Raw genomic sequence first — 26,282 nt, forward strand, 5'->3', positions numbered from 1 at the left:
CCCTCCTCCTTTCTGCACCCCCTGAGTGTCCTCAAACCTCCAAAACCTCCCCAGATTTCACCTTGCAGGGTAAGAGGATGGCAAGGGAGCATAAGAAACAAATACTAATAGGAATAAAAACCCACCCCCCTCCCCGCCCCTTACATAACCAGCATTGTCTTAATCCTACAGGTGCTCCGAGAAGTGAAAAGGATTTGTTCCTCCTGCAAATCCTTTTTCTTTTTCCTGGTTTTTTTTTTTGGTGAGTCATCCTCATCCACCCATGGACACGCTGTGGGGGGGATGTGCAGGAGGCAGCCCCTGGTGATGTGACCCCAACTAAATCACAGCAAGCTCTCAGGGCCTTGGATCCCCATGGTCTGTCCTGACCCCCTCGGCAGAAGAAGGGGCTTGGAGATGGGCCCTAGAAATATATCAGTGAAGGCCAGTGCTAGGGCTGGCCCCCCAACCAACACCCCCTTGTGAGCCCTGGGGATGTGGGGTGCTGGGGATCACCGCAAACTCCTTCACAGCACAAAAATGAGCTTTGTGGATGGGGGATACGGCGAGAAAAAAGCTGCTCCCCCTTCTTAGGCAGCTCTCTCCCAGGATTGGTGGGGTTTGGGGCGCTTGGGGTGCCCTATGAGGATTTGGGGTGCCCTTTAGGCATTTGAGGTATCCCCCGAGGATTTGGAGTGCCCTGTAGGGATTTGGGGCGTCCTCGCAGGCGCATCGCCCCATCACATGCGCAGGGACGGGGGGATGGCCCCATCAACGGGGTGCCCCCCCCGGGGTACCCCGGCGCAGTACATCGAGGCCCGTTCGAGCCGCGCTGGGCGCGGGTTGGGGGGGGCAGCAGGACCCCGCGGGGCCGGGCGGGGCCCTTTAAAGCGGCGGGCGGTGGGAGGGGCGGGAGGCGGCGTTGCCGGGCGGTGCGGGGGGCGGCGGGGCAGAGCCGCGCCGGGAGCACCGGGAGCAGCGAGCACCGGGCCGGGTGAGCGCATCCCAGCGGTACCGGATGGCGGTCGGGGCTGGGGGGAGGCCCCTTGTTTTCCCGGTTATTCCCCCCCCATCTCCGCCGCTGCCGGCCCGGGGGAGGGTCCCCGCTTGCAGCGGGAGAACGCGGAGCCCCCCCCCCCCCGCCGCCCGGCTCTGCAGCGCGGTGAGGCTGCCCCGAGCCCCCCCCGCCCCATCTCCTCCTTTATCCCCCCCACCCCGAGCCACCGCGCTGTCTCCGCACGGACGGCCCCGGCTGGTTCCTGCCCCCCTCCCGGTGCGCATCGCCGCTGCTCCGGCCGGCCGGCCGAGCCCCGGGGGGGGGGGCGGCGCTGGGGCGGGCACCGCGGCGGGGGCAGATGCGGTGCGGGGGGAGCGGAACTCGGCGGGTCCCGGCGCGGTGCGGGGCCGGGGGGATGCTCTGGATGGGGGGTTAATCATTATTGTTCGCTGGGGCTTCGCATGAGGGTTGCGGGCGGGTTTGGGGGGTCTACGAGGGCTGCTCCGCCCCCCCCCCCCCGCCAGTCTGGTCCTGGCAAGGGCAGAGCCCCTGTTTCCATGGGGCTACGGGGACACCCGTGGGGTAACTGCGGGTCCTGAGCTTCCTGCAGCCTTGGGGAGGCTGGTTGCATCGTAGTGGAGGCCTTGGGAAAGCAGAGGGACTTTCGCCGTGGTCCTTCTGCTTATTTCTAGTTTCTGCTGAAGTGGATGGTCAGGCTGACGTGCGACAGAACTGAGACTTCGTGGTGAGATGTGCCTGGGGGTGATCATGCACGCTTTGCCTTCCAGCCCCCCCCCCCGAGTTGCTATGGTCCCTCGTTCTGGGGTAGAAGTTCGCCAGTTGAAGTTATGTGCTTGACCTGGAAGGACTGCGCTGCTGGCACCTTGAAGACCCTGTGAACTGGAACGGGAGAGAAGGTAAAACTGCTCTGTGCACCCAGCACCCTGCCCAAAACCCCTGGGGGGCCCTGCCACTGCTTCTGTGAGGGGATGAGGAGCAGCTGAGGGGACTGGGGGTGTTTAGCCTGGAGAGAAGGAGGTTCAGGAGGACCTTATCGCTCTCTACAACTACATGAAAGGAGGTTGTAGTGAGATGGGGTCGGTCTTTTCTCCCAAAGACAGGCAATAGGACAAGATGAAATGGCCTCAAGTTGCACCAGGGGAGGTTTAGACTCAATATTAGGAAAAGTATCTTCCCCAAAAGGGTTGTCAAGCACTGGCACAGGCTGCCCAGGGCAGTGATGGAGTCACCTCCCTGGAGGTATTTAGCAGACGTGTAGATGTGGCACTTAGGGACATGGGTTAGTGGTGGCAGTGCTGGGGTAATGATTGGACTCAATGATCTTAAAGGTCTTTTCCAATCTAAACAATTCTATGATTACTCAAACCTCCCCTCCATGAGGATTTTTGGTTTGGTGTGTTGAGAGAGGCATGGAGAAGGACCATGGTTGCAATGCTGGGCATCTGGGGCTGTGCTTCTTAATGGGAATAGTGCCCCTAAACTGCCCAGGCTCCTCTGAAATGCTTACTTCTCCTACCCTGGGGCCTTTGGCCATTATGTTTGCACTTCAGGTGGTTGTTGTTGCCAGGAGATGTGCTTGAATGGGGTTGTGAGTGTGAGATCCCCTCTTGAGTTCCTTGGTGTTGCTTCACAGTGCCTCTCCATTGCTGTAACACTGCAGTGCAGCCCAGGGTGGCTGTTGAATAACTGTCTCCTAAAAAAGTTGCATAATTCTTGCAGAGATGCTCCATCCTGTTGATGTGCTTTTGGGAAGGGTGGGAGTTTGCCTCCCGGTGTTTGGTGTCACCCAATGCAAGGTGATCATTCCATTGTGCCATCAGGTGGGACAAGTCAGTCCTGGGGGCTGCAGGATGGATCCTCCTCTGTCTTGCTCTGGATGAGGCTTTTGGGTTAAAATTGGTGCCTTCTTTGAGTGTAAGCCCTTTGGTTGGCTCAGGGGTGCTGTGGTTGCTTGACTGCTTCTCTTGACCATCAGGTCTGTCTCTTCTTCTGGACAGGTTCAAGCACATCTCATGCACCCTCATGGCAGGGTTGTCTTGTCCAACCTCCTCTTGTCCTTCCTCCTTGGATGTAAATCACCCGTCTCCTCAAGATGAGGATGTTGCTGGGTAATGCCCTTCCTCTTCCTCCTCCTCTTCTTCCTGGGGCAGGCAGAGAAACCTGATGATGGTTGCACATCTGGGCTTGCTGAATTAGGCTGGCGGGGATGCCCCAGGGCAGTGCTGCCTTCCCTGCTCTTCTCCAGCCCAAAGGCCAGCAGAGCTGCTCCTGGCAGCACTCCCCTCCTGGGGCACCCACGTGTTGGTGCCCTCGCTTGCCCTTGGCTGCTTTCCCTGCCCACGGATGCCAGCGAGGCAGTGGGATAAGGGTTGGAGGTTCGTGCCTGGCTCAGTGCTCCGCTTCCTTGTGTGAGCAGAGAGAGGAGGCTGGCAGAGGGAAACTGGGAACTCTGCCACTGCGGGTAGCGCCTGGTGGTGCCCCCTGACTCCCAGGAATTATAGGTTTGAATCCCAGCTGGTTCCGTCACAGCAGAGAGAAGGAGAGGTTATCCTGAAAGGGAAAACTTCATCCCAGACCTGACTGTGGTGAAAGGGAAAACCGAAAGGGCTTGGAAAATCTGCTTGCTGGGGGAGCGGCTGTGCTGCTGGGTGCAGGGTCCAGGCTTGGGGCGAGACTCAACTGGAGCTCTGCGTCCATCCACAGATGCTTGCTGTGCTTCAGAGGGGTGACCAGGAGGGGAACCCAGTGCGCATCCACTCCAGGGCCCCATTGGGAAGGTGGGAGCAGGTCTGTTCTCTGCTGTATCAGGTCCTGGCAGCATTTGGCACACAAGACCCTGGGGCAGGAGGGGGGCTGTGATGGCATTTCAGCAGGGCAGGGTCCTGTGGGAGCTCCGGGAAAGAGGCAAAGAAGTCAGATACAGCCTCTAAATCCCTCCTATGACGTCGTGGCCACCACACTGGGTACAAAGCGCTGGCTGCTCGGGAGCAAAAAGAACAGGGATACTTGAAGTTGACTCTCCAGGCAGAGACGGCAGCCATAACAGGGCATTTTGGCATCATCTCGTTGGGATGGGGGGTTTCAAAGCCCACTGGAATTTGTATGAGGTGTTTTGCTTAATACACCACTTAAGCAATTAGCAATGACTGTAGCAGTCCTGAGTAAGAACTGAATTTCCTCAGCTCAGATACCATTAAGCAGCAGTTTAACGCTGTTTGCAGGCGGGTATGAGGCAGGGATGTGTATGGGAAATTCAGTCTGCAAATACAAAAACATAATAAGAAAATTCCATACGGACCTATGTAATTTTATCCCATGTTTAGTATGTGCCATAACTGAAAACCAGTCTTAGGGGGGTTCTCTGCCCTAAGGAAGGGAGAATCCTCAGCAGTGAGCCAGGATGGAGGCACACAGTGATGGCAGTGCCATATGGGCATCCTGCACTGACCCATGCAGATCGCTCCCCAAAAACACCCCTCCATGGCATAGCAATCTACAGGGCAAGAGTAATCTCTTTAAAGAGTTTGCATTTGGTTTGGGAACTGCAGTTGGGGCTATATTGTGGGGCTTTTCCTTGAGTTTCAGATACATCCAGGGTGGTGAGTGAGCAGCTAAACCTCCCGTTACATGGCACATCTAGCTCTGGGAAGGTTCTACCCCAAGGTACCAGGGGTGGTGAGTGAGCAGCTAAATCTCCTGTTATTTGGTACGTTTGAGCCCAGGAAGGGTCTGCTCCGAGGTGCCAGGTCAGTAGTTAATACATAACGTGTGTGCATGACACCGTGCACCCCGCTGCGGTGTGGCACCAGCGGCGGTCCCGCCTGGAGGTGGACGTGCATATAGTTTTACAAGGATGGGAAGCCGAGAGGAGGGTTTTGTTGTAGGCTGAGGGGCGGAAGGAAATGTAGGCTTAGCGAGGGAAATGTGAGATTGCTTGGTTGGGGACAGGGCTTCGGCCGCTCCTCTTGGGAGGCTCTGCTATTGTGGTGGTTAAAAATAGATTTTGGACTGGTTAGACTCTTCTGTGGGAAGCTCCCTGGCTGGAGAGAGGCAGGTGAGGGAAGGGGCAACAGCCTCTGGCCTCCTTTACCAAAAGCTCTATTTCATTTTAATTTAGCTTTATATTCTCAAGAAATACGCAGCTTTTCTTTTGGGGTTCGGAGGGTGTCTTTCCTTTATTTCCAGCTACAACACACTGCCTCCAAGCCCCAGGCTATGTTCATGATGCCCCACTGTAGCGATGCTTTGCACAGCATCCCATCACTGCATCCTGGGGTGGGAGGTTGGTACCCCTGGGGTCCCACACCGATGTACCCAGATCAGTGGCAGTGCTAAGTGGCTTGAGCGATTCTCCAGCCCTGCACATGGGCTGGCAGCGTGGCTCCCTGCAAGCTGGATGGAATTACTCAGGGAAGAGATTATCTAAGATCCAGTGGATCTTGTCTATTAAGTTGTCTTTGTTTTGCAGCAGCTGTCAGCATGGGAGGTACACTGGGGGTGGGTTTTGGAGGGGAGGGAGAGGAACAACCCTGTGATATAAAGTTGGTCAGAACAGTGGGAAACGGAGAAAACCTCAGGTTTTGCTGGGGGACAGTCCTGAGCCTGGGGTGGTCTTGGCAGGCTGGGTGCATATGGGAAAGAACTGTGTCTGTATCCTCTCTGCAGCACCCAGGGGTCCCAGATGGGAGCGAGAGCCATGGGCTAGGGCCTTGCTCAGTAAGTCAGTGGCAGTATCTGGAGCTGAGTTCAGGACACAGCCCCCAAAGCCTGGTTTATTTACAGGAGCATTGGTTCCTGCAGGGTTGGCATCAGGATTCAGAGCTGTGGGGAGACCGTTGTCTGTGCAAGATTGGGGGAAAAAAGGAGCCATTTCTTGCCCGTTTTCTCTTTTGAAGTCATCTCCCTTCAGTGCCTGTGCCCCAAAACACTGCCCTAGAAAATGGCCATGCAATGCTGTGGGGTGCTTTAGGGGCATCTGTTTTGAGAGCTGGTCTGGCTAATGCTGTGGCTAGAGAAATCCCTCATTGAGCAGTGGAAAAAGACCCGAGAAGCCTTTTCACTCCAGACAAATGTTTTCTGGGCTGCAGGTGACAGGAGGACCCTGCAGTGCATCTGAGCAGGGAGTAAAAGCAGGTATTTAATGGGGGATTGATTCAAGGAAGGTGGTTTGACCATTGAATTTGAGGCCAAAATGCTGTTCAATTAATATTTTAGTGGGATGGACAGTAAATGAGAGGAACAAAGATTGTTTCCATTTCTATCTGGTTCAGACAGCTGGTCTGATTTAAGCTCTATAGGGTATAAATAGTACATGGAGCAACGAAGAGTGCAGAGAGCAACTAACTTCTCTCACCCTGGGGCTGTGATGGGGATGGTAAGTGTGCCTGGAGGGATGTGTAACGCATAAGGGCAGATAACTTTTGCTTTCTTGCCTTATGGCTTTCGCTTCTTCAGCTCATCCTCTATGTGTGGTTAAAGCTCTGATGGGCCTTGAGGGCTGAGACCCTTCCCAACCCCTCATGGTGGCAAAGGAAGCCTTTTTAGGAGGAGGTTGCTTGGTCTTTGCGTGCTTCTGCTGTGGAAGCAGGGGGTACATCAGCTCCGTGGCCAATGCATCCTCCATCCCTTTGGGCTTGCACTATAAGAGCAGAGATGATGCTCTCGCCTTCCTTCTGCCAACAGCTCTGAGCCCCGCATGCTGCTCGCTCTGCGCCGCCATCCCCAAGGGCAGTCCCCATCCTGGCTTTAGCTGTTTTCCAGTGCAGGCAGGAGCCAGGCTTCCTTGTGAGCTGCCAGCAGGGACCTGCCTGCCAGGAGCGTCACCTCGCAGCCCAGGGAGGTATCGCCTTGCTCTGGGACCTGCTCGTGACTCGGGGATCTCCCCTGGCCCAGCACACTTGGGTCAGGCGCTTTGCTGGGGGAGCAGGTGCCTGGGTTTCCTCACTCCATTCCCATGGGATCGCCAGCCGGGGCTTTGAGTGGCATCGATCTTGCTGGAAGCCAAGCAGCTTGTTGGACTGGGGCAGCTGGGACGGAGCTGGGGACCTCCTTCCCCCTGAGCCAGGCTCTTCCTTCCTCTCCTGCCTTGGCCCTGGGAGCTCTCCCACTCAGGCATGGATGGAGGGATGCAGGCTTGCCTCTCACAACCTCCATCCAACAGTATTCTCCCCCTTGAATTTCAGATCGCGGTGGCCCAGCTTGGCTGCACCAGGCAGAAGGGAAACATCTCTTTATTAGGGTTGTTTCCTTAAATAAAGCCCTGGGAGCAAGTGCTGGGCTGGCTGTTCTGGCTATCCCATGACCAGCATTGCGCGTTCAGGTTATTAACACCTCGTTAGACGTTGGTTCCTCCCCACCTCTCTGGTTCAGCAAATCCCCGTGCCTTTGTCATTGCTCCCTGACTCCTGCTTCACCAGAGGCTGTTTTCTTTACATGGTCTCTTGCACTTCTGCTGACAGTTTAGATTTCATTTCTTCTTGAGGTCAGTAGCTTGCTTTGACTTTCAGATCCTTCTACTTATGTGTAGGGAATGCATCAGCACACCTTATTGGGGGAGATTGTCATAACATTGCTGCCAGCAGCTGGCTTTCCTGTGATTTCAACCTGGTTTTCCCCTTGGCCAATCCTCAGAAATCCTTTGTTTTCCTTCCTATTTAAACCTTTCCCAAGTGGCAGCAGCAGCAGAGCTCTGCCCTATGAGGTGTTTGGGGACTCGGGCAGGTGGGTCAGTTGCCCATCACCAGCATTATGTCTTGGTTGCCACTCTGTGGCTTCCCTTTGACAACAAACCTCCTCATTTTATATACCCCTATGTCTGTCCTCTTGTGTAACCCAGGCCAGGGACTCGAGGATGTGGCACCTGTGCCAGTTCTGGAGTCAGCAGACAGCACCTCCAAAGGGATCTAGCTCCTCTGGGAGGATGCTGCAACCATCGGTAAGCTGGGCTGGGAGCGGACGGCCCTTCCTTTCGAAAAAGCAATCATAGATCTGCTGTTTATTTCCATCTTGAGCTTGTTTTCATCTTGCTTCCACCGCTCTGCCCAGGATGCTGTCTATGGCATGATAAGTTATTTCAAGAAGTGGGGCAGTGCTGTCGGTATGGAGGGAAGTGGAGGCACCGAGATTAAAGGTAAATCTATACAGATAATTGGGAGCCTGCTTTCTGCAGAAATCAGGTGAATGTGTACATGCAGGTGGTGATGGCTCTGTGGTCCCAGGGGGGCTGCCTCCAGCATCCCCCATACTCCTGGACTCTGCTGTTGGGTCCTGCATGGGGGGCTCATGGACCTGCTCTGGGCAGGGTGATGGAGGCACAGCACAGGGTTGGTAATCCCCACCGCCGCCTCCTCAGGCCTGCCAGACGTCTCTCCTCTAGGCTTCAGTTTTATAAATTGGCCTTTTAAAGTCTGTCATCCCCGTGCAGATGAAAGGAAGATGCTGTGATGCCTCTGTGTGCGTGTCTCTGAGCCTGGCTGCAGTGCCTGGATGGTGAGGGCTTTTTGTTTGGGCTTTATCTTTTCTGAAGTGCCTTTTTTTAATCATCATCTTTTTTTCCCTTAATCTCCCTTGTTGCATCTTGCTTTCCTTGGTTTCGAGCAGGCAAGCCCTGCTCCGTAGCACCGGTCCCTCCTGGAGACATGGATGGGGAGAAATGTTCTCCCCTCATCAGCAAAGCCCTGGGGCTCAACACCGCAGGCAGAGCTGAGCTGCTCCCTTCTGGCAGATGCAATTAAACCCATCGCCATGGGGCTTTCTCTCTCCCCACCAAGTCCCTTGCTGCTCTTTTCCCTTTGCACCCTTTTCCCCTCACTTGCTCTTGCTGTGCCTGCTTGGATTGGCAGCAGGACGCTCCTTTTCACCTCCCTTTTCTCCTGGCCCATGGCTTGCTGCTGGGGCAGCTCCCAGGGTGGTGGCAAGGAGCTGGGGCTGTGGGTTCTAAAGCTGAAAGGCAGTAGCCACTGCCGCCGCAAGCTGAGTCTTTAAATTCTCTCCTTGGTGATGGATGGATAAGTAGGAATTGCATTTGCTGGATGGGTAACAAATAGCTTTGCATTTTTCTGTTGCTTTCCTCCTGCCTCTTGGGGAAATTGAGACACTGCTCCTAAACTGCAGGGGATGTTTGTTTTTTATCCCAGCTGGCACAGATCCCTGCAAGCAGGACTGCTCAGGTCTCAGGGAAAGCCCTGCGATGTTTGGGAGAGCCTTGCCAGGGATTTCTGCTGGGGACTGGTGACAGCACTGTGGGATATAAGGGGCCAGTGAGGACCCTGTGTGTGCCCTGTCCTCGCTGCCTCCCTGGCACAGTCAGGGTGCTGAGCAGCACCCCTGTCTCAAAGGCGCAAAGATGCCATGCATGAGGATCAGAGATGCTGCTGAGGGGAAAGCTGTGTGGTCCTTACAAGACAGCAGAGAAGCCAAACTCCCCGGGTCTGGCTCTCAAGCAGCTCACAGTTTCTCTTTCAATCAAGTGCTTTTGTTCCCTGTGTGAATATCTGGCTGTTTGAGGGTGTTTGAGAGTCACTTCCAGGGTGGAGGTGCTCCCGGAGAGCTCAGACGTTTTGTGCTGGTGGTTCAGGAAGCGTCTTGTCTCCATAGGGATGTGCTGGGAAAATAGCAACCGGCTCCTGGCTCCAGATCGCAGCCTTCAGGGCTCAGTCCCAGCCGGGGTCTGGATCACAAGGAGCGGGTCTGCCCTTTCCCCAGTGTCCACCCCGATCCCACAGCTCGTGCAGTTCATCCGAGCAGTAATTAATTCTTGGCCATGTAAGCTGCTGGCGGGTTACTGCACGTGATTTACTCACAGGGTAATCCCTTGCCAGCAAAAGAGCTGCTCTGTGAATGGAGAACAGCAAAATCCCTTCAACTTCTGCTGGGCTCCTGCGTCTGGCTGCTGGTTTTGGTGGCTTTTTTAATCCCGTACCCTACCTACTCATTGGCTTTGGCCAAGGACCTGTCCCAGGGTTATCCATAATGCCATGGTGCCTGGTGCTCAGCAGGGAGGGTGAGGAGCAGCGGCTGAGCTTGATCTGATGGAGATGTGACCAGACAGGGAGGACTTGACCATGGCAGGGGGACACAAGAGCAGTGCCTGCCCCAGCTGAGATGAAGAGGCTCTGGGCTATAAAGCCTGGGAATGAGCAGTTCTGGCAGAGCTGCCCAAAGAAGCAAGATCCGTGTCTCCTCTAATGAGTCTCTTAGAGAAAGAGACTCATTAAAACTGATGTGGCAAAGGATCAGAGCAGAAATACAGCTGGAGAAAGAGAAGGACCGGCTGCTGGGTGTGGAGGGAAGGGTGCAGCCCTGTGTGCTTGTGCAGATGCTGCTGGGACACCCAGTGCTCCCTCATCCCATGCCCAGGCAGAACACACAGGCGAGATAAATCCTGTTGGTGAATCCCCCTGAGCTGCTCTGGTCAGGGACTCCTTAGTGGTTTTATGAGAAATCAATAATGCTTTTGCATGGTCATAATCATAAAATAAGTACAATTTATGGCTGCTGCCAGGGCCAAGGGGTTTTTTTCTAGTGTACGAGGTGAAGAAGGAATAACACAAAAACACTTTCCCACAGCATTTCTCTTTGCACCTGCAAACCTGCTCTTATAAAGCTGGTGAAGGGTCTGGAGCACAAGTGTGATGAGGAACAGCTGAGGGACTGGGGGGGTGGTTTAGTCTGGAGAAGAGAAGGCTCAGGGGGGACCTTATCGCGCTCTATAACAATCTGAAAGGAGGTTGTAGTGAGGTGGGGTCGGTCTCTTTTCCCGAGTAACAAGTGATAGGACAGGAAGAAACGGCCTCAAGCTGCACCAGGGGAGGTTTAGGTGGAGATGAGGAACAATTCCTTCCCCAAAGGGTGCTCAGGCATTGGAACAGGCTGCCCAGGGCAGTGCTGGAGTCACCATCCCTGCAAGTGTTCACGCACCGTGTAGATGAGCTCCTTAGTGACATGGGTCAGTGGTGGCCTTGGCAGCGCTGGGGGACAGTTGATGATCTTAAAGATCTTTTCCAACCTAGTTGATTCTAGTATTCTACCCCCATGGGGGAGACCCCGTTTGGAGGGGTGCACAGCCACGCAGGGTGGGTTGTCTGTGCCCATGCTGACACTGTCCCCTTGCCCCGCAGCCCGCTGGCAGGTGGAATGGGGCAGCCATGAACGGCGATGCCCTGTGCCAGGAGCCCTCCTCCCCGCTCCCCGACTGGAGGGAGTTCTGCGAGCTGCACGCCCAGGCGGCTGCCGTCGACTTCGCCCAGAAGTTCTGCCAGTTCCTAAAGGAAAACCCTCACTACGACACCCCCGGGGCAGAGGCCTCCTTCTCGCACCATTTCGCCGCCAACTTCTTGGACATCTTCAGCCTGGAGGTCAGCCGGGTGTTCGTGTCCGACTCACCCACCAAGTACAACATCGTGCCCTTCGTGGGGCTGCAGAACTGCCACGTCCCCTACGGGCGTGAGGTCACGCCGAGGAAGGAGGAGACGTCCACAGAGTCCCTGGACAGCATGGACACCCCGATGGGTGCTGGACGGTACCTGAGTCCGGCACAGCAGGTACAGGCACGCAAGGTGTCCTCATACGGCCAGTCCCGCAGCTCGGAGGATGTCTCCATCCATGCTGCCACCAAGCCCAAGTTCAAGAAAGGCTTCTCCTTGAGGAACATGAGCTTGTGCGTGGTGGATGGCATGAAGGAGATGTGGCACCGCAAGTCCTCCCCGGAGCCGGGCGCCGAGGCTGCCCTGGGTGGCCGGAAAGCCGAGAGGGAGCCGTGGCTGGCCGGGGGCAAGGAGCCCAGTGACCCACGGGAGAAATGGACCCACAAGCTGCGCTTGTCCAAGGTGCCCTCCTCCAAGGTGGAGCTGGTGGACATCCAGAGGGAGGGGACGCTGCGCTACATGGTGGCCGATGACACGAACTGTGTGGGGAGCTCGCAGTGGCAGAAGTGCCGCCTCCTGCTCCGGAAAGCGGTGAAGGTGGAAGGAGAGAGGTTCCTCCTCGAGTTTTATGTCCCTCCAAAGGTGAGTCCTGGCTTTTCTCCGCTGTTCTTCTGAACAATTCAAGCAGCAGTTGGGCTTTGCTTGAGGGTTCCACTGCTGAACTGGGATGATTTGGTACCATGTGGTTGAGATGTGAATGGATAGAACAACATGGTTGAAACCCATCCAACCTGCAAGCCCTGACTGCTGCTGTTCAGCAGTTTAGCCCCCTCCTTCCCCACAGCCCTTGGGAGAGATGCTGAAGCCTCTGCCTGGTCCTTTGTTCCCCAAGTATCAGTAATCTTGGTGGAAAAGCTCATTCCTCCATCGAGACGTGGGGTGTCCAGACCATCCAGAGGGTTTCTTCTCTTCCCAACTTGTTGCAGAGACATGTGATTGACCGATGGCTCGTGCAGCAGCAGCGTGGCTGGGATCACTGCCTGGGCTTTATGCTTTAGATCTCAGAGGGTCACTAGTCTGCTTTCTGAAAGCAGGTTTACTTTTTGTGTTTTCAAGTATAATTTGGAGTAATTTTGCACCTGCAAGGTCCCCCCATGCTTCTGGTGATGGAGACAGAGACACCAGTGATGCCCTCTGGGGCTGGAGCATCACTACCATGGGTAGGGTTTGCAGCTCTCATCCCATACAGCCCCAGCTATATACCCTCCTGTGCAGAGGAACACTCATTATTACTATTATTATAAATACTACCCATAGTATCACTTTTTCTTGCCTGCATCTGTTGTTCTGTAACTTCAATGAAAACTTCAAAAGCAGGAGCTGGTGTGTCCTTGGCGCATCCTCCCTCTCCTTCTCACATGCATCCTTCCCTGCGTGTGATGCACGGAAACGTTGTCCCTGTTTTCCTGGGGAAGGGCTGAGTGGTGGAGAAGTGTGCTCAAGAGATGTGGGTTATGAGACCTTCAGTCTCCTTCTTGCCTTCCCTCCTTCTCCTGGGCTGAGAGAAGGGATGCGTTGCACTGCCTGTGCTAACACAGTGATTGTGCCTTGTCTGCGCTGTGCGTTCTCCTCTCTGAAGAGCACAGGGCAAATAATAAGCCGTTCCCTGGGGCTTTACTGGCTGTATGTGCTGGTAATGAAATCTCCGGTTATTTAAGTACCTAGGGAAGAAAAATCTCATTTACTTCATCTTCTCCAGGACTTTCCCCACTTGCATTTCAGTCCCTGGTAGCAAAGCTGGGCCAGTGTGATCCTTCATGCCAAGCATGCACCAGGGGCTGCTGCTCCATGGGTCTCTGTGGTCTAAACCCCTGGTAACCCTCAGTTTGGTAGAGGGATGGATCCATACATTATACATATGGGTGGCATCAGCATTTTCTATTTTCTGAGGCCAAGATGAACCTTGGCACTGTTGGTGTTAGTCGGTGCCTCTCACCCAATCATCACATCTTCCCTGACAAAATACAAACATGAGTTTAAATGCAAGTGCATCTCTCTAGAGAGCAGCTCAGCACTGGTATGGGTGATGTGCATCTCTGGTAGCTGGCTCTGGGCTTAATCAGCCTAGGAACTGCACCAGATCCACCTGGAAGGAAACCACTGTGTCCATGGCACGATGCATGGAGGATCCGGTGGGTGCAGGCTGCACCGAGCAGCACCGGTGTATCAGCTGGTCCAAAGGGACGATAAACTCAGGGTAAAATGGAACAGCTTCTGCTCTTAAAACATTTGAGAGAGTGCTCATAGAGGGGTTTATTTCTGAAGTGTATCTTGATTTGCCTCTAAAAATCAATTTTGGAATTATTTTATGGCAACTTTTATGAACGTTGTCTGCTCTTCTGTTACAATCACACCCTGCCTTGCTTTACATCTTTCTCCCCTCATCCCATCTTGCTTTCCATCTGGCAAACGATTCAGCTGTAAAAGTGGCACCAGTGTGGCACAGCTGGAGGAAAACAGCTTTTTTGCTTCAGCAGCCCACAGCTTTGTTTTGTGTAGGCCCTCCAAAAACTATGCTCATGTCTTTTAAATCTTTAAAGGGAAGAGCCCTCCTGGTGAAGACCCTGCTCTGGCTCCCGGTGAATTAACACCTTATTTTGTTCTCTTTCAAAGCAGCTGTCCCCTCCTCTCTGACCCTCTCCTGTGCAAACACCAAGATGGAAAAATTCCCCAGGGCAGGATGAGCCTGGAGGCAGCGCTGGGGCCCGGGGGCTGGTGGAAACGAAACATCCCAGAGGGGAAAAAGCAGTTCCTGTTCTGTTTCTTAGATTAATTTAGCTTCCCCCCCCAAAATGGGAACTGAACACGGTGTTGGTAACCTGCACCCACCCCATGCACCCAATGCACCAAGCACACGTTTTGGTGACTAAATCACATCTCTGCTTCCTGCAGCCATGATGCTCTGAATCCCAGAGTCCTGAATCCTGGAGCCCCGGAGGGTCCGGGACCTGGGAAGCAGCTCCAAGAGCTCCTTTGTGGGGAATTGTTATAATTAAAGCAAATATCTGGGGAATTTGTGGCTCAGCAGCGTGGGAGGCACCGGATCCTGCCCCCACATTGAGGCTGCGGCGGGTGCTGGGGGCCCGGGGGGAAATTCACTTTTCTTTATTTAATGTAATTAGTTATCTTTGTTAAAATAATTAATGACATTAGCCTGTGTTGCTCAGGCTGCTGCATTGTGCCTTCTCTGTTGAAATGCCACTCCTGTGCTGGATAAACTGGGTGTCTTCCTGGGCTGCTTTCCACATAGGAAGCATCCCCCATCAGATAACACAACTCTCTCACAGGATATCTCCATGGAGAGAGGGCTTAAAAAGGAGAGGAATAAGTGGTCTTGGCAGAGCTGGCGTATCAGCCTGCGCTGGAGCAAGGGGGAGGTTTGGCAGTTAAATGCACTAACCTCACTGTCCTCCACTGGGCCTCCTCTTGGTTTAATTCAAAGAGCTTGGAGTTCTCAGGCACATGAGGGAAATCAATGCTTTCCCCCCTGCTGTGTAATAACTGTGCAGGCTGAGGCATGAGCTTGTCTCTGAGAGCCACGTTGTGTCGTCCCCCGGGACAGTTTGATTCAATTGAGTGACTTTTTTTTTATTATTATTTATTGATTTCTTTTAATTATTTTCCCTTTGTTTTTTTCTTTTCCCAGGCTTCCAAACCCAAGGTGAGCATCCCGCTCTCGGCCATCATCGAGGTCCGCACCACCATGCCGCTGGAGATGCCTGACAAAGACAACACCTTTGTCCTAAAGGTGAGAGCAGGGTGGCAGTGGTGTGTATCCCGATGGGAACACCATCTGTGCCTGCATCCAGCCCCCGCTGCAGGGATACTCAGTCCCCAAGGGGATCGTTGCCTTGGCTTTCAGAGCTGAGATGCTAACAGCACTAATGATCCCCATGGGATTTCTGCCTCCCCTCCCTGTGTTGTGTCCCCCCCACCAAATGATGCATCCTCCACCTGATGCCTGGGTATTTTGGGATCAAGGTGGCTTTCACCGTGGGGTTTTGCTTCTCCATGTCCCCAGGAGATGGGTTAAATCAGTGTCCAGAGACAACCCGCAGAGGAAAACACTCTTTGTTGTGGCTGCCTGTGGTTTTGTGACTGCTGCTGCCCCAGATTGCACATGGGGTGCCCCACGCTGCACGTGCTGGCCATTTCATTGACACAGGGCAATGGGAATGGCTGTGCAGGGCCACGAAGGCCCTGGGGATCAACCACCCCACGTAGGTCTGGGGGCATGAGCAGAATGTGGAATTCCCTCTCCAGAAAGAGTTTTCCATATCACACAATTAATGAGCTCAATGCTCCCTCCTGCTCTGCTGAAAGGCAGCAGCCTGTCACAGCAAATTGGGGCTGAATTGCAGCGTCCTGGCTCGGGGCATGACATGCCACCACGATGATGGACATGTTGTTGGAGATGGCATTTCTCTCCAGCTAATGAGGCTGTGCCTCCCTGCTCATACTAATGGATTTGTGCTCTCCATCAGAGCTGTTGGATGTGCCTGGCTGGGAGGTAGCACATGGATACTGGGGGGAACACCAGCATCCTGAGGATTTCTGTGTCCTACCTCTGCTAAAGAAAACCCTTTTCCCTGATGCTTCTCCCTAAAGGCATGTGGCCCCACCACACATTCCTGTGGGGAATAGCTCTCTACCAAATACAGCCCCTCGGAAAGGTCCCACACCTTCTCCTGGCAGCCTCCTCCAGGACATCCTCCCTGCCCAAGGCTTCTTGCTATTCAGCCTCAACCTCTGCTGTGGTCAGCGTCCAACATGGACATGGAGGCTAATCCAGCTGTTGTCTTCTGTGCCTTTTGACTAGCCTCATGTGTCTGCTCCTCTCCAGACCAACCAGACCAAGGAGGTCCTCACTTTCCTTGTGGGCTCTGGAGAGAGATTTCCCCAAAGCACATGTGGTGCCATGGCCAATAGTGGATGGGAAGGATTGCTTCTTCTTCGGTTGCTTCTCCTTTCTTCTTCCTCTTTTCCCAGCCCAAGTTGATCCAGTTGCTTTCTTGGACCCTGATGATGCTATTGACTCACATGCAGCTTGTGGGCTGGTGTAACCCCTCAAAGGTTTCTGCAGAACTGCTCCAGAGTGGTGGTTCCCCAGCCCAGGCACCCATGGTGATCAGTGTGAGCCCAAGAGCTCGCCTGTGTCCTTGAGCTGGAGGCTCAGCTTTTCCTTTCACTGAGCATTTCTCAGCTTCCACAAGTTCATTTGAATTCTCACTTCATCTTCCAACACACTCACAACGTGGTGTCATCCATGAATTGATTAGGCATCCTTGCTTTGCTTCTTGTCCTAATCATTATGGAAGAGCAGCATGCATGAAGTCTTTGACGTGAAACATGAAGGAGCTTCTGAGCATATCCCTCAGCTTCGACCATTAGCCATCAGTAAGGCATTAACCATCGATAACTGCTTTGGGAATATGGCTCATCAGCTAATTCTGATCATGTTTTCTCAAGTCTCATCTCAACCGTGTCTTGCTCCCCTGCTTGCTGGCATGTCACTTCAGTGTGACACTGCTTCTCCCCATCCCTGGGGCTGTCACGAGCATGAGCAGATGGATTTGACAGGGCCCTGCAGATCCCTGCTGGGGGGATGAAGCTCTGGGGTGCTTCCCTGGTGCATGTGGAGGGTTCACTTCCTGGGCTGCTGGAGGAGGGCTCTGGGCTTGTCCTCTTCCCATCTTCTGGAGCCAGATTTGCTCTCTCCACTCCCCCTTCTTACAGCTTTGTGACTGCTTCAGCCACTTCTTTAATTACCCTAGGGAATGCGCCAAACCCCGATGGTCTGAGAGTGCCTGATTTACCAGGTACCCTCCTGCCTCATCCTGGCCAGGGCACTTACTTACCCTGCTGTGGGGTTAATTGATTGCAATCGATCCTTTGAGCAGCCAGTGCAGCATTGAGCCTTTGCCCTCCCCTACCAGCTGTCAGCACGGGATTGCTTCTCCCTATTTCTGACATCCCTTATTAGTTGTAACTCATTTTCTGCCCTGGCCTTTCTTGCTGGGACATCTTCTTGCCACTCTTTTCCATTCTCCCTTGCTGTCTGGACTCACGGAGGCAGTGAAACACCCCTCAGTGCCAGGATACATATTAGATAGGTGAGAAAGGGATCTGGATGCTGTGATTTCCCCACTGCTTTCCCCTGTATGGGATTGATGCAAAGCCCAATCTCAACCTTCACATGAGAGTTATGATGGGAGGAAAAACCCCTGCCTTGTTCAGGGAGGCTACGCTGCCAAATTGCCTAAAAATGAACAGGCACCATGTGCCCACCACACATCAGACACCAAGCACATGCAGTTTTTCCATTGCACAAGCAGCCACTTGCAAAATACCCAAGCTCTGCACGTGCTTCACTCGCTGTCATGCTCTGCATGAGAGAGCAGCCCCGTCTCCCACGTCAGCTCCATGCATTGCCCTCAGAAAGCCAGAGAGGCTCCTTTGCTCTGACTAAACAAATTGAGGTGGCGGGGAATCTTTGCTGCTTCCTTCCTTCTGTCTGGGGCAGGATCCCCCGTGCACAGCCCCAGGCTGCAGCAGGGGAGCAGGTTGCTGCGCAGCCCTAGCCCAGGCACTGGGCGCTGCTTATTTTCAGGACAGTGATTCAGTTGTTTGTGATTAATTTAATTTGCCAGGAGGTTGTCTCAGCTGGCAATGTGATACTCTCCCGGAGTCAGGGCTGCCTCACCAGCTCGGGAATGTGATGTATAAGGGGTCCATGAGGGATGCAGGGAAACCTGCCAGAGGCACACAGCATCGCGTTGCATGGCTTTTGAGCCCCCTGCTCTGTGGCTGATGTGGGGCTTCTGGGTCCTCCCTGGCCCCATAAAGGCCCAGCTCCTTTGGGCTTGTAATTTTAGAGGCTCTTGTGCATCCTGATGATGGATTTTAGTAGTATTTTTCTTCTGTTAAAGTGGGTTTCTCTCCCACCCTGCTGCAGTCAGAAATTGGAAGCGTCATGAACCAGCAGGAAGAAATATAACAGAGCAGAGGTTTAAAACTCTTGGGTTTAAGGGTCTGGCAGGATTTGGGGCAGAGAGCAGCATGGCTTCTGCTCTTCCTGTGCAGATGGAGTTTGTGGGGGGCACTGAGGCACCCCAAAAGTGAGGGATGCTGTCTGTGCTGGTGCTTGGTGCTGTGTACCCTCAATGCTATCAGCCAGGTATGGTTTTGCCACGGAGGCTGTAAAAACCCTGTGGTACACTTGCTGGTACTGGTGGGGTGGGGTTTTCCTTCAAGCCCCAGCTTTGATCAGGGGTCACCCTTGGACATCCCAAAGCACCTCTGTGCATCACCCCTTAGCATCCCTTTACTGGGATGAGACAGAGCACTTCTCTCCTAGCAACAGGTGAATGTGGGGGTCCGGTTGGGTTACGGGGTGTGCTTTGCCCTGGGGTGGGTGGCAGTACCCCAACCTGACACTGTCCTGCATTGCCTACAGGTGGAGAATGGGGCTGAGTACATCCTGGAGACCATTGACTCGCTGCAGAAGCACTCCTGGGTGGCGGATATCCAGGACTGCATCGACCCTGGGTAAGGTTTGCTGGAGGATGGTGCTGTGCAGGGACTGAGCTCACCACTGCCACGATGCCTGTACCACCGAGCACGGGTTATTGCCCCTGATGCAATTCTTGGTGCTTGGATCATTACAGAAAGTCCCTGACACACGCCAGTGCAAGTCTGGAGGCAGAGTCAGCAGCCTGTGTATGTCAGAGGTGCAGCCTCGCAGAGCACTCCCTGCTTGCTCACCCTTTCCTGCTCCACGTTGTCTCAGCCTAGCAAAGGCAACTGACCTGGGATTAGAGCCCTCAATGTGGGAAGCTACTAATACCCACCTTCTGAAGCTTTTATACTGTATTTGAGCTATTTTCCATGTGTGTTTTCCAGTTCAGCATCCATAGTATATTTAAGATTCTGCTGGCTTAAATAGATTATTTGTGTTTCTATCATGGTGCCATTAACACTGTTATTGGAGTCACAACAACTTGGCGAAAACTTCTCATCTGCTGCTTCATCAGCCTGTGCAGCAGGTTGCATGTTAGAGAGGTTTGTGTGCCCGGTGCTGTTCCCTTCAACTGGCTCAGACATGTCTGGTCCCGGGAGGCAGGATCGGCCCAAGCTCTCCCCGGGCTCTGGGAAACCCTGGTGCTGCCTTTCTTGGCATGGTTTTGGAAGAACAAGGTGCCCAAGCTTCCAGACATGAACAGCCTGGAACAGAGGCTTGGAGAGGCTCCAGCTGCCTCCAGGCTGCCTTTGCCCCCTTCTGCTTGAGAGACACAGTTTGGGCATTATGGGGCCAGTGACCGTGGAGGCTGCATCCCACGGGGAAGATGCATTAATGCACCCCAGATCTGTGCTCCTCAGCTCCTTTGGCTGTGTTTTAAACTAGATAACTCAAGAAGTGACACTGCTCATGGAGGCAATGCTGGGAAACATCCCTTTTTTCCTCACTGCATGTCTCTGTGCTGGTTTTCCAGCCGGAGCCACGCTCTCCTCATGCTGCTGGCAGCCTCCCAGCCTCTTCTGTTTGCTTAGCACCCAGCGCAGTCCCGCTTTGGCCTCCGGACGTGACTGTAAAGCAAATAATAATGAACTCCAGAGCAAATAATAATGAGCTGTTTAATACACCGACACACGCTTGGTGCCAAGAACGACGTTGCAGTCGGCTCCCCATGCTTTTGCCAAGGGCTGGAGCCCGGCGACGGCTTTTCTGCACAGCGCTGCTGGTTTTGGTTTCCTTCCTCCCTCCTTGTTTTTAACCGTCTGCAGCTGAATGACTCCCAGTGGCTGATTCACTTACTGGCCACTCAATAATTCAGCAGCTCCCTCGTGAGCCGTTACCACGAACGCAGCCGCTTCCTCGCTGCCTGTGCCCACGTGGCTGCCGTTCAGCAAGAGCAGCCAAGAGCTGCCGGCAGCCGGGATAAAAATAGGCTGTGGAGCAAGCAAGTGGCGTATTTGCACAAGAAGGGTACTGAAGTGCATGGACAGGGTAACTGGGATGCTCTCTGTGGGGCTGCACCGCTGCGGCCACCCCCTTGCTCTGTCCCCACTCACTGTCTCTGGGCCTCCCATGGTTTCTTGATGTCCTTTAGGGATGTAATTCCTGTGGGTTCCTTATTCCCTTTGTGGAGGGTGAAAGCAAAAGCACCCTTGTGTGGAAGTTGGTGGTGGGAGCGTGTGTGTGTGTATGGATGTCTTGCAAAGCAAAGCGCTGAAAGTCAAGGTAATGGAGTTCCATTCAAACCAGCAAGGTTGCAGCAAAATACCACAGCCAGGACTGACCAGCATGACCCATGCAGTGAGGGTTTTCAAGGGTTTAATCCCTTCCATGCCAGTTTCTGACCCCAAAAAAGACACGTCGTTTGCCAGCTTGGTGCTGTGGGGGCTTCTGTCCATGGCAGCCCCTCCAGGAGGACGCAAGGAGCATCAGGATGTGCCCCTGGATCACAGCTGGAATTCTGTTTGGTTGAATCCCCATTGCATGCCTGTGAGTGGAGGTGCCACGTGTCGGTGTGTGTGTCTGCAGCGTGGCAGGCAGCGTGCGACTGTCTGCTCTGTGCTCTGCCCCCAGGGACAGCGGGGACGACATCGAGCTGGCGTCCTGCGTGCAGGGAGCCTGTCTGTCGGGAAGGGTGTCCTCCTGCAGCTGCGAGTTCCTGGCTGATGGTAAGGACCTACCTGCTGGGCAGGGTGGGCTTCTCTGGGTGCCAGCTCTGGTTTGGAGGGGACCAAAAGTGGTAAAGAGCCTGAAGCTGATGCTGTGGGGATGGATCTTCCTCTGTCCATTGCCTTCTTCACACTTGCCTTTGCACTGGGGAGGTGGTCCAACCCCGTTGAAGACATCAACATTGCCTCTGTACATCCTGATATGTGCAGAAAATCAAGTCCCTGGGGTCTTGCAGGCACTGGGGTCTCTGGGTCCCAATGAGCAGTCTCCACTTACACAGCCTCACCTCATCTCTGTGCCCAACTACAACACATCTGTGCCTGCCATACCAATTGCACCAGGGGAATGAAACCCAGCACAGGCTGAAAGCGAGCTGGGAGTCCCCCAGGCTGTGACCAGAGCCATAACCTAGTCCTGAGATGTCCCCGAGAGCCAGGGGTGCTCCAGCATGGTTGCCTTCAGAACAGGTCAGCCCCCAGCCTTATCCAGCGATGGTGGGTGATGCTGAGCCCATCCCTCTGCAAATTCCCTTCCAGATGTGCCCAGGCCTCCAGACAGATGTGCCCTGCCCGGCGCTCACACCACCACCACGGCCACCGCTGTCCCTGCACCCCACGGCCGGGGCAGGGACTCTTTGGGGGAGCTCCTCACACACGTCCCACTGGAGAGCTTCCTGCAGACGCTGGAGTCCTCCCCCAGCGGGCATCTCGCAGGTACCGGGATGCAGGATGCGAGCCCAGCGCCTCGCTCTTGGGGGTGCGCAGAGGAAGGGGTGGGAGAGGGCGATGTCCGGGTGCTCCCTAACCACCCGCTGTCCCTGCGGCCAGGAGAGGACAGCGAGGCGGAAGCGGAGATCAACCTCTCGGACTTCCCCTGGTTCCATGGGACGCTGTCACGGATCAAGGCGGCTCAGCTGGTGCTGCTGGGGGGTGCCCGGAGCCACGGCCTGTTCGTCATCCGGCAGAGCGAAACGCGGCCCGGGGAGTACGTGCTCACCTTCAACTTCCAGGGGAAAGCAAAGGTGGGTGTCCCCAATGCCAGTGCCAGCCCTGCCCAGCACCCCGGGCTCCTTCCCACCCTCCTGGGGCTCTGCAAGCAAGTGGGGGGCCATACGGAGACCCTAAACACAGCACCCCAGCAGGGCACCCATTGGGACCACTTGCCCTTGTACCTCAAGAGCCCTGTGCAACCTGCCCAGCCCCTTCAGCACTTTCCAGCTGGATCAGTGCCTGCTAGATGGGCATAAGGTTAAATGCCCCATTGGAGCCTGGCACATCAACCTTTGCCCTCTTCTTGTCTGCTCCATGTCCTGAAGTACACGGATGCACTATAAAAAACAACCTGTAGGCAGTTTTTTGCTGGATCCCTTTTCTGTCAGTGCAAGGGGTTGAGATATAACTGCCTGGTCTTGCCACCTGTCCTGAAGAAGTAGTTCAGGTGGGATGTGGGCTTCCCTAGGCTGTCTCTGTCACTGTGATTGGAGCTGCAGCCCCTTCAGCTGCACCCAGCCACCCTTCTCTGACTGCTTCCGTATGGTGCTCACCACCAAGAGGGGACAAACTACTGGGGCTGCAGCGAGTGGGGTGTTGCAGGAAACACCCTACAGCAGGAGAACTCTATGGCCAAGCAGGGGAAAAAACAAGTCCTGTGTAAGGAGCAAACCTCCCTTGGCTGATGGAGGTGGTTCATCTGCTGACTGTACGGGTGAATGTCACCCTGGCTCACCCCCTGTCCCCTGTGCTTGCAGCACCTCCGCCTGTCGCTGAACGAGAGCGGGCAGTGCCACGTGCAGCACCTCTGGTTCCAGACCATCTTTGACATGCTGCGCCACTTCCACACGCACCCCATCCCTCTGGAGTCGGGTGGTGCGGCCGACATCACCCTCCGCAGCTATGTCGTGGCACAGAGCCCGCTGCCGGGTAGGTGCTGGGACCAGGCAGGGCCATGGGTGCACATGGAGGGTTGGGCTGGGATCTTGCATGGACCTAAAGGGGATCGATCCCTGGGATTCCCCCAAGGACCCCCCACCTAAAGCTGTGTGTGTGGCTCTGGAGATGCACCAGGGTGGGTGTTGTCCCATTGAAGGTGAACATGCAGAGCCTGTGCACCCCTGGCTGTGGATATCAGCCCCCTGGCTTGGGCAGGAGAAGAGCAGAGGGGTCTGTGGAGCTTGGAGCATCCCGCTCTGCTGGGAGAGGGTGGGCAAGGAGAGAAGGGGTGGGGAAGGACAGGGTCAGGGATGGAGAGGGTGCGCATGGGAAGGTGGCAGTGAGGGAGAGGGAGGGCCAAGCCCGCAGGCAGCACTGGAGGGGTCAAGCTCCTGTCTCCCTTGCAGACGCTGGCCCCCCACCAGCCCTTGTGTCACAGCCGCCAGGGTGCCGGGTCGACCTGCCACCTCCACACTACTTCTGCAGCACAGCACCCAGCGGCCCGCCGGCCCCGCCGTCTGCTGAAGGGGTGGCCGTGGCCCCTGCTGTCACCGTCCCCGCACCCTACCACCGCCTGGAGGGTGCCCTGGGCCCCCGCAGCCGCAGTGACAGCGTGGAGCGCCGGCCAGAGCCCCCCACCGCCAGTGCTGAGGACTACCACGATGCCGACAGTGCCCGGAGCCGGACCCGGGCGGTGGAAAACCAGTACTCCTTCTACTGAGCCCCCCATGCCCTGGGGCTGGATGGTGGGGGGAAACGGGGTACCTGCAGCCCTCACTGCTGCACCAGCCTCGCCACCTCCTCCTGCCACCCCTGGCATGTCCTTCTTGCTCCCTGCCACTTCTGGGAGCCGTGTCAGCAGTGGGCAATGTCCTGGCTGGACCTGATGCCAGCCCCAGGGTTGGGGCAGTGCTGGGGGTTGGGGAGGCTGAAAGTGTCAGTGCCATTTTGGAGCTTGCAGGCTCTTTTCTTTCCCTCTGGTCCAGGAGCTCTGCCAGGGCCAAGCATCCCTGGGGATGCCCATCATGGGATGGCAGCCCAAAGCTGTGCCAGGCTCCATCCTCCAGCCAAAGGACCTCACATGTTCCTTCTGGTGTGAAACCCCAGCGTGGCCAACATCCCTTCTGGCACCATCACCCTGCAAACCAGCCACTGAGGGGCTCTGCTGTTTTGGGATGACCATGGAAATGGCAGATCCCCATGCAGAGGCTTTTCTTGAGTTGTGAGGGTTTATCCAGGCTGGCCTTCAGGCTCCCTCTGGGGCACATGTTTCCCATCCTCTGCCAGGAGAAGGTTTTTTCCAAAGCTTCATGAATTGCAGTTGAGGAAGGTTTTCCTGCTGTCCTGCCTCTTCTGTTCCTTTGTCCTTTCTCTCCTTTCTCTACCTTTCTTCTTTTTTCCTTTCTTCCTCCCTCTCTTCTTTGCTTTTCAAAACCTAAGCTCTCTACAAGGGCATCAGTTCAACCTTCTGCCTTGTCCTGCAGGCTGGGCTCCTCGAATGAAAACACTACACATCTGCAGTGAGATGTTGTTGAAGGTTGGGGTTCTTCTTGGAGAGATAGAAATGCCCAGGAAAAGCAAAAGGAATGGGCCTGGAGCCAGCCAGCCAACAGGATTGCCCTTGCCCATGGCTGAAGTCCCTCCTTGGCAGATGTAAAACACTGCCAGTGATGATTACAGCAGCACTGGACCAGTTGATGCTTCTTGGTGGCTTTCTGCTCCTCCAGTACAGCCACATGCATCTATAGCAGAAAAAGGAGGTCCCCTGCTAGAGGTGAGCCCTGGAAAAGAGCGTAGAGCAGAAACCTGCTGTGGCGTTGGGGTGGTTTTACAGGATTGTGTGCCTCGTGTGGGGTGGGAGACCCTCTGACGGGGCAGCTTTGCTTGCAGACACACTGCTTGCACATTCCCTCTTGGTTTGCCTCACACAGCTTGTCTTACCCATCATCCTGGCTCCTCATGTGGCTGCCAGGCCTGGGTGACAGTGCTAGCAGGACCTGAGTGAGGTGACTTGGAAGTGTCTGGAAAGGTCTCCAGGTAAAGGCTATCACTTAGTGCAAAGAGAGGTACGAGCCAAGCCACAACCTCACTCAAACCCCTTGAATTTGCCTGGAGTTTTGGGCTGGGTCAGTATGTTTTTTTAATAGGTGCCTTCTTTCCTGAGTTAGTAAAGCATGTCCCCAGCACTACAGTCACTTGTCTCTCCCAGTTCAAGAGGGCAGGGCAGGCATCTCCAAGGCTTCTTGCCACCTCCTGCAATGTGAGAGCTGCCTTTCTGGCCCATGGGTGTGTGTGTGTTGAGGGCTGGTAGATCTCATTCCTGCAGCAAATGCCACTTTCTCCCTACATGCATGGCCCTTCAGAGGGCAGTTTCCTCTGGCAGGGATATTTCATCTTTCTTAGCACAGCTAAACCCAGCTTGGAGGAGCCCATGCAGCATGGGGAGGCCAAATGCTCTTGGTTGATGGGCTTAACATGGACCTGCTTCCTTCACACACATGGTGAATGAGGGGGGACCTCTGAATGCAGCACAGACATGGTCGCTCTTGTTCTTCACTGAGGTCCCAAGGGGCCAGGTGGTTGTGGCTGGGAGCACTGCCTTACAGCCCTTCAGCTGGTGGCTGGTTTTTCTCTTTCTGCGTCACAGGATAGGAAAAGGAGGGGGAAGCAATGATCTGCAAGCAAAACTGTTCATTTGTAAATAGGGAAGAGTCTGGAAGAGTTTACTGTTCTGTAGAATAAATTAATTTTATTTAAAAAAGCAAAAAGGGACTTGTTAAACAAACGGAGAACTCGAGTTCCAGTTTTAAAATAAAATCACTTGCAAAAAGGACAGCACATGAGCTTGGGGCTTTGCTGCTTTGCTGCAAGAAGAAGAGAGAGAAGGAGAGGATGCTGTCATGTCGCATGTGTGTATCTCGTTGCTATCGCGAGGCAGTTGGGGCTGGGCTCAGGCTGTCTCTGCCTGATGGAGTGCACTGAAGGTGAAGGAAGGGGTATTCTTCTCACTGTTGAGCAGAGGGAGGTGAAGGACAGGTCCAGGCTGTGCAGGGCAGGGTTTCCTCTCCTCCCAGGCTCTTATTTTCTTTGTCTGGTTTGTTGCTGGTGCACGTTGAAACACCTCCATCCCTGAAGTAGCACAGTAATGGTGAATTAGCAGCCCTGGGGCCTGAAGATGGCCTGTGCTAGCATCTCCTAACAGCCTGGTTCCTTATAGCATGTCATTCTCCCCTCCTATGCCTTCGTCT

General features: G+C 54.7%; 1 protein-coding gene across 1 annotated transcript; it reads left to right on the top strand.

Annotated features, from left to right (window-relative positions):
- The first annotated feature begins 925 nt into the window (after window positions 1-925).
- On the top strand, window positions 926-25,867 carry SH2B2 (SH2B adaptor protein 2). The gene is made up of 10 exons (XM_030472252.1): window positions 926-973; window positions 1,765-1,893; window positions 11,116-12,003; window positions 15,068-15,169; window positions 18,878-18,969; window positions 21,011-21,105; window positions 21,643-21,819; window positions 21,934-22,127; window positions 22,854-23,025; window positions 23,442-25,867. Exons 3-10 carry the CDS (start codon window positions 11,143-11,145, stop codon window positions 23,753-23,755), a joined length of 2,007 nt encoding a protein of 668 aa, XP_030328112.1. The 5' UTR covers window positions 926-973; window positions 1,765-1,893; window positions 11,116-11,142; the 3' UTR covers window positions 23,756-25,867.
- Window positions 25,868-26,282: the final 415 nt, after the last annotated feature.

Source organism: Strigops habroptila, assembly GCF_004027225.2.
Source record: "Strigops habroptila isolate Jane chromosome 13 unlocalized genomic scaffold, bStrHab1.2.pri S16, whole genome shotgun sequence".
Classification (NCBI taxonomy): domain Eukaryota; kingdom Metazoa; phylum Chordata; class Aves; order Psittaciformes; family Psittacidae; genus Strigops; species Strigops habroptila.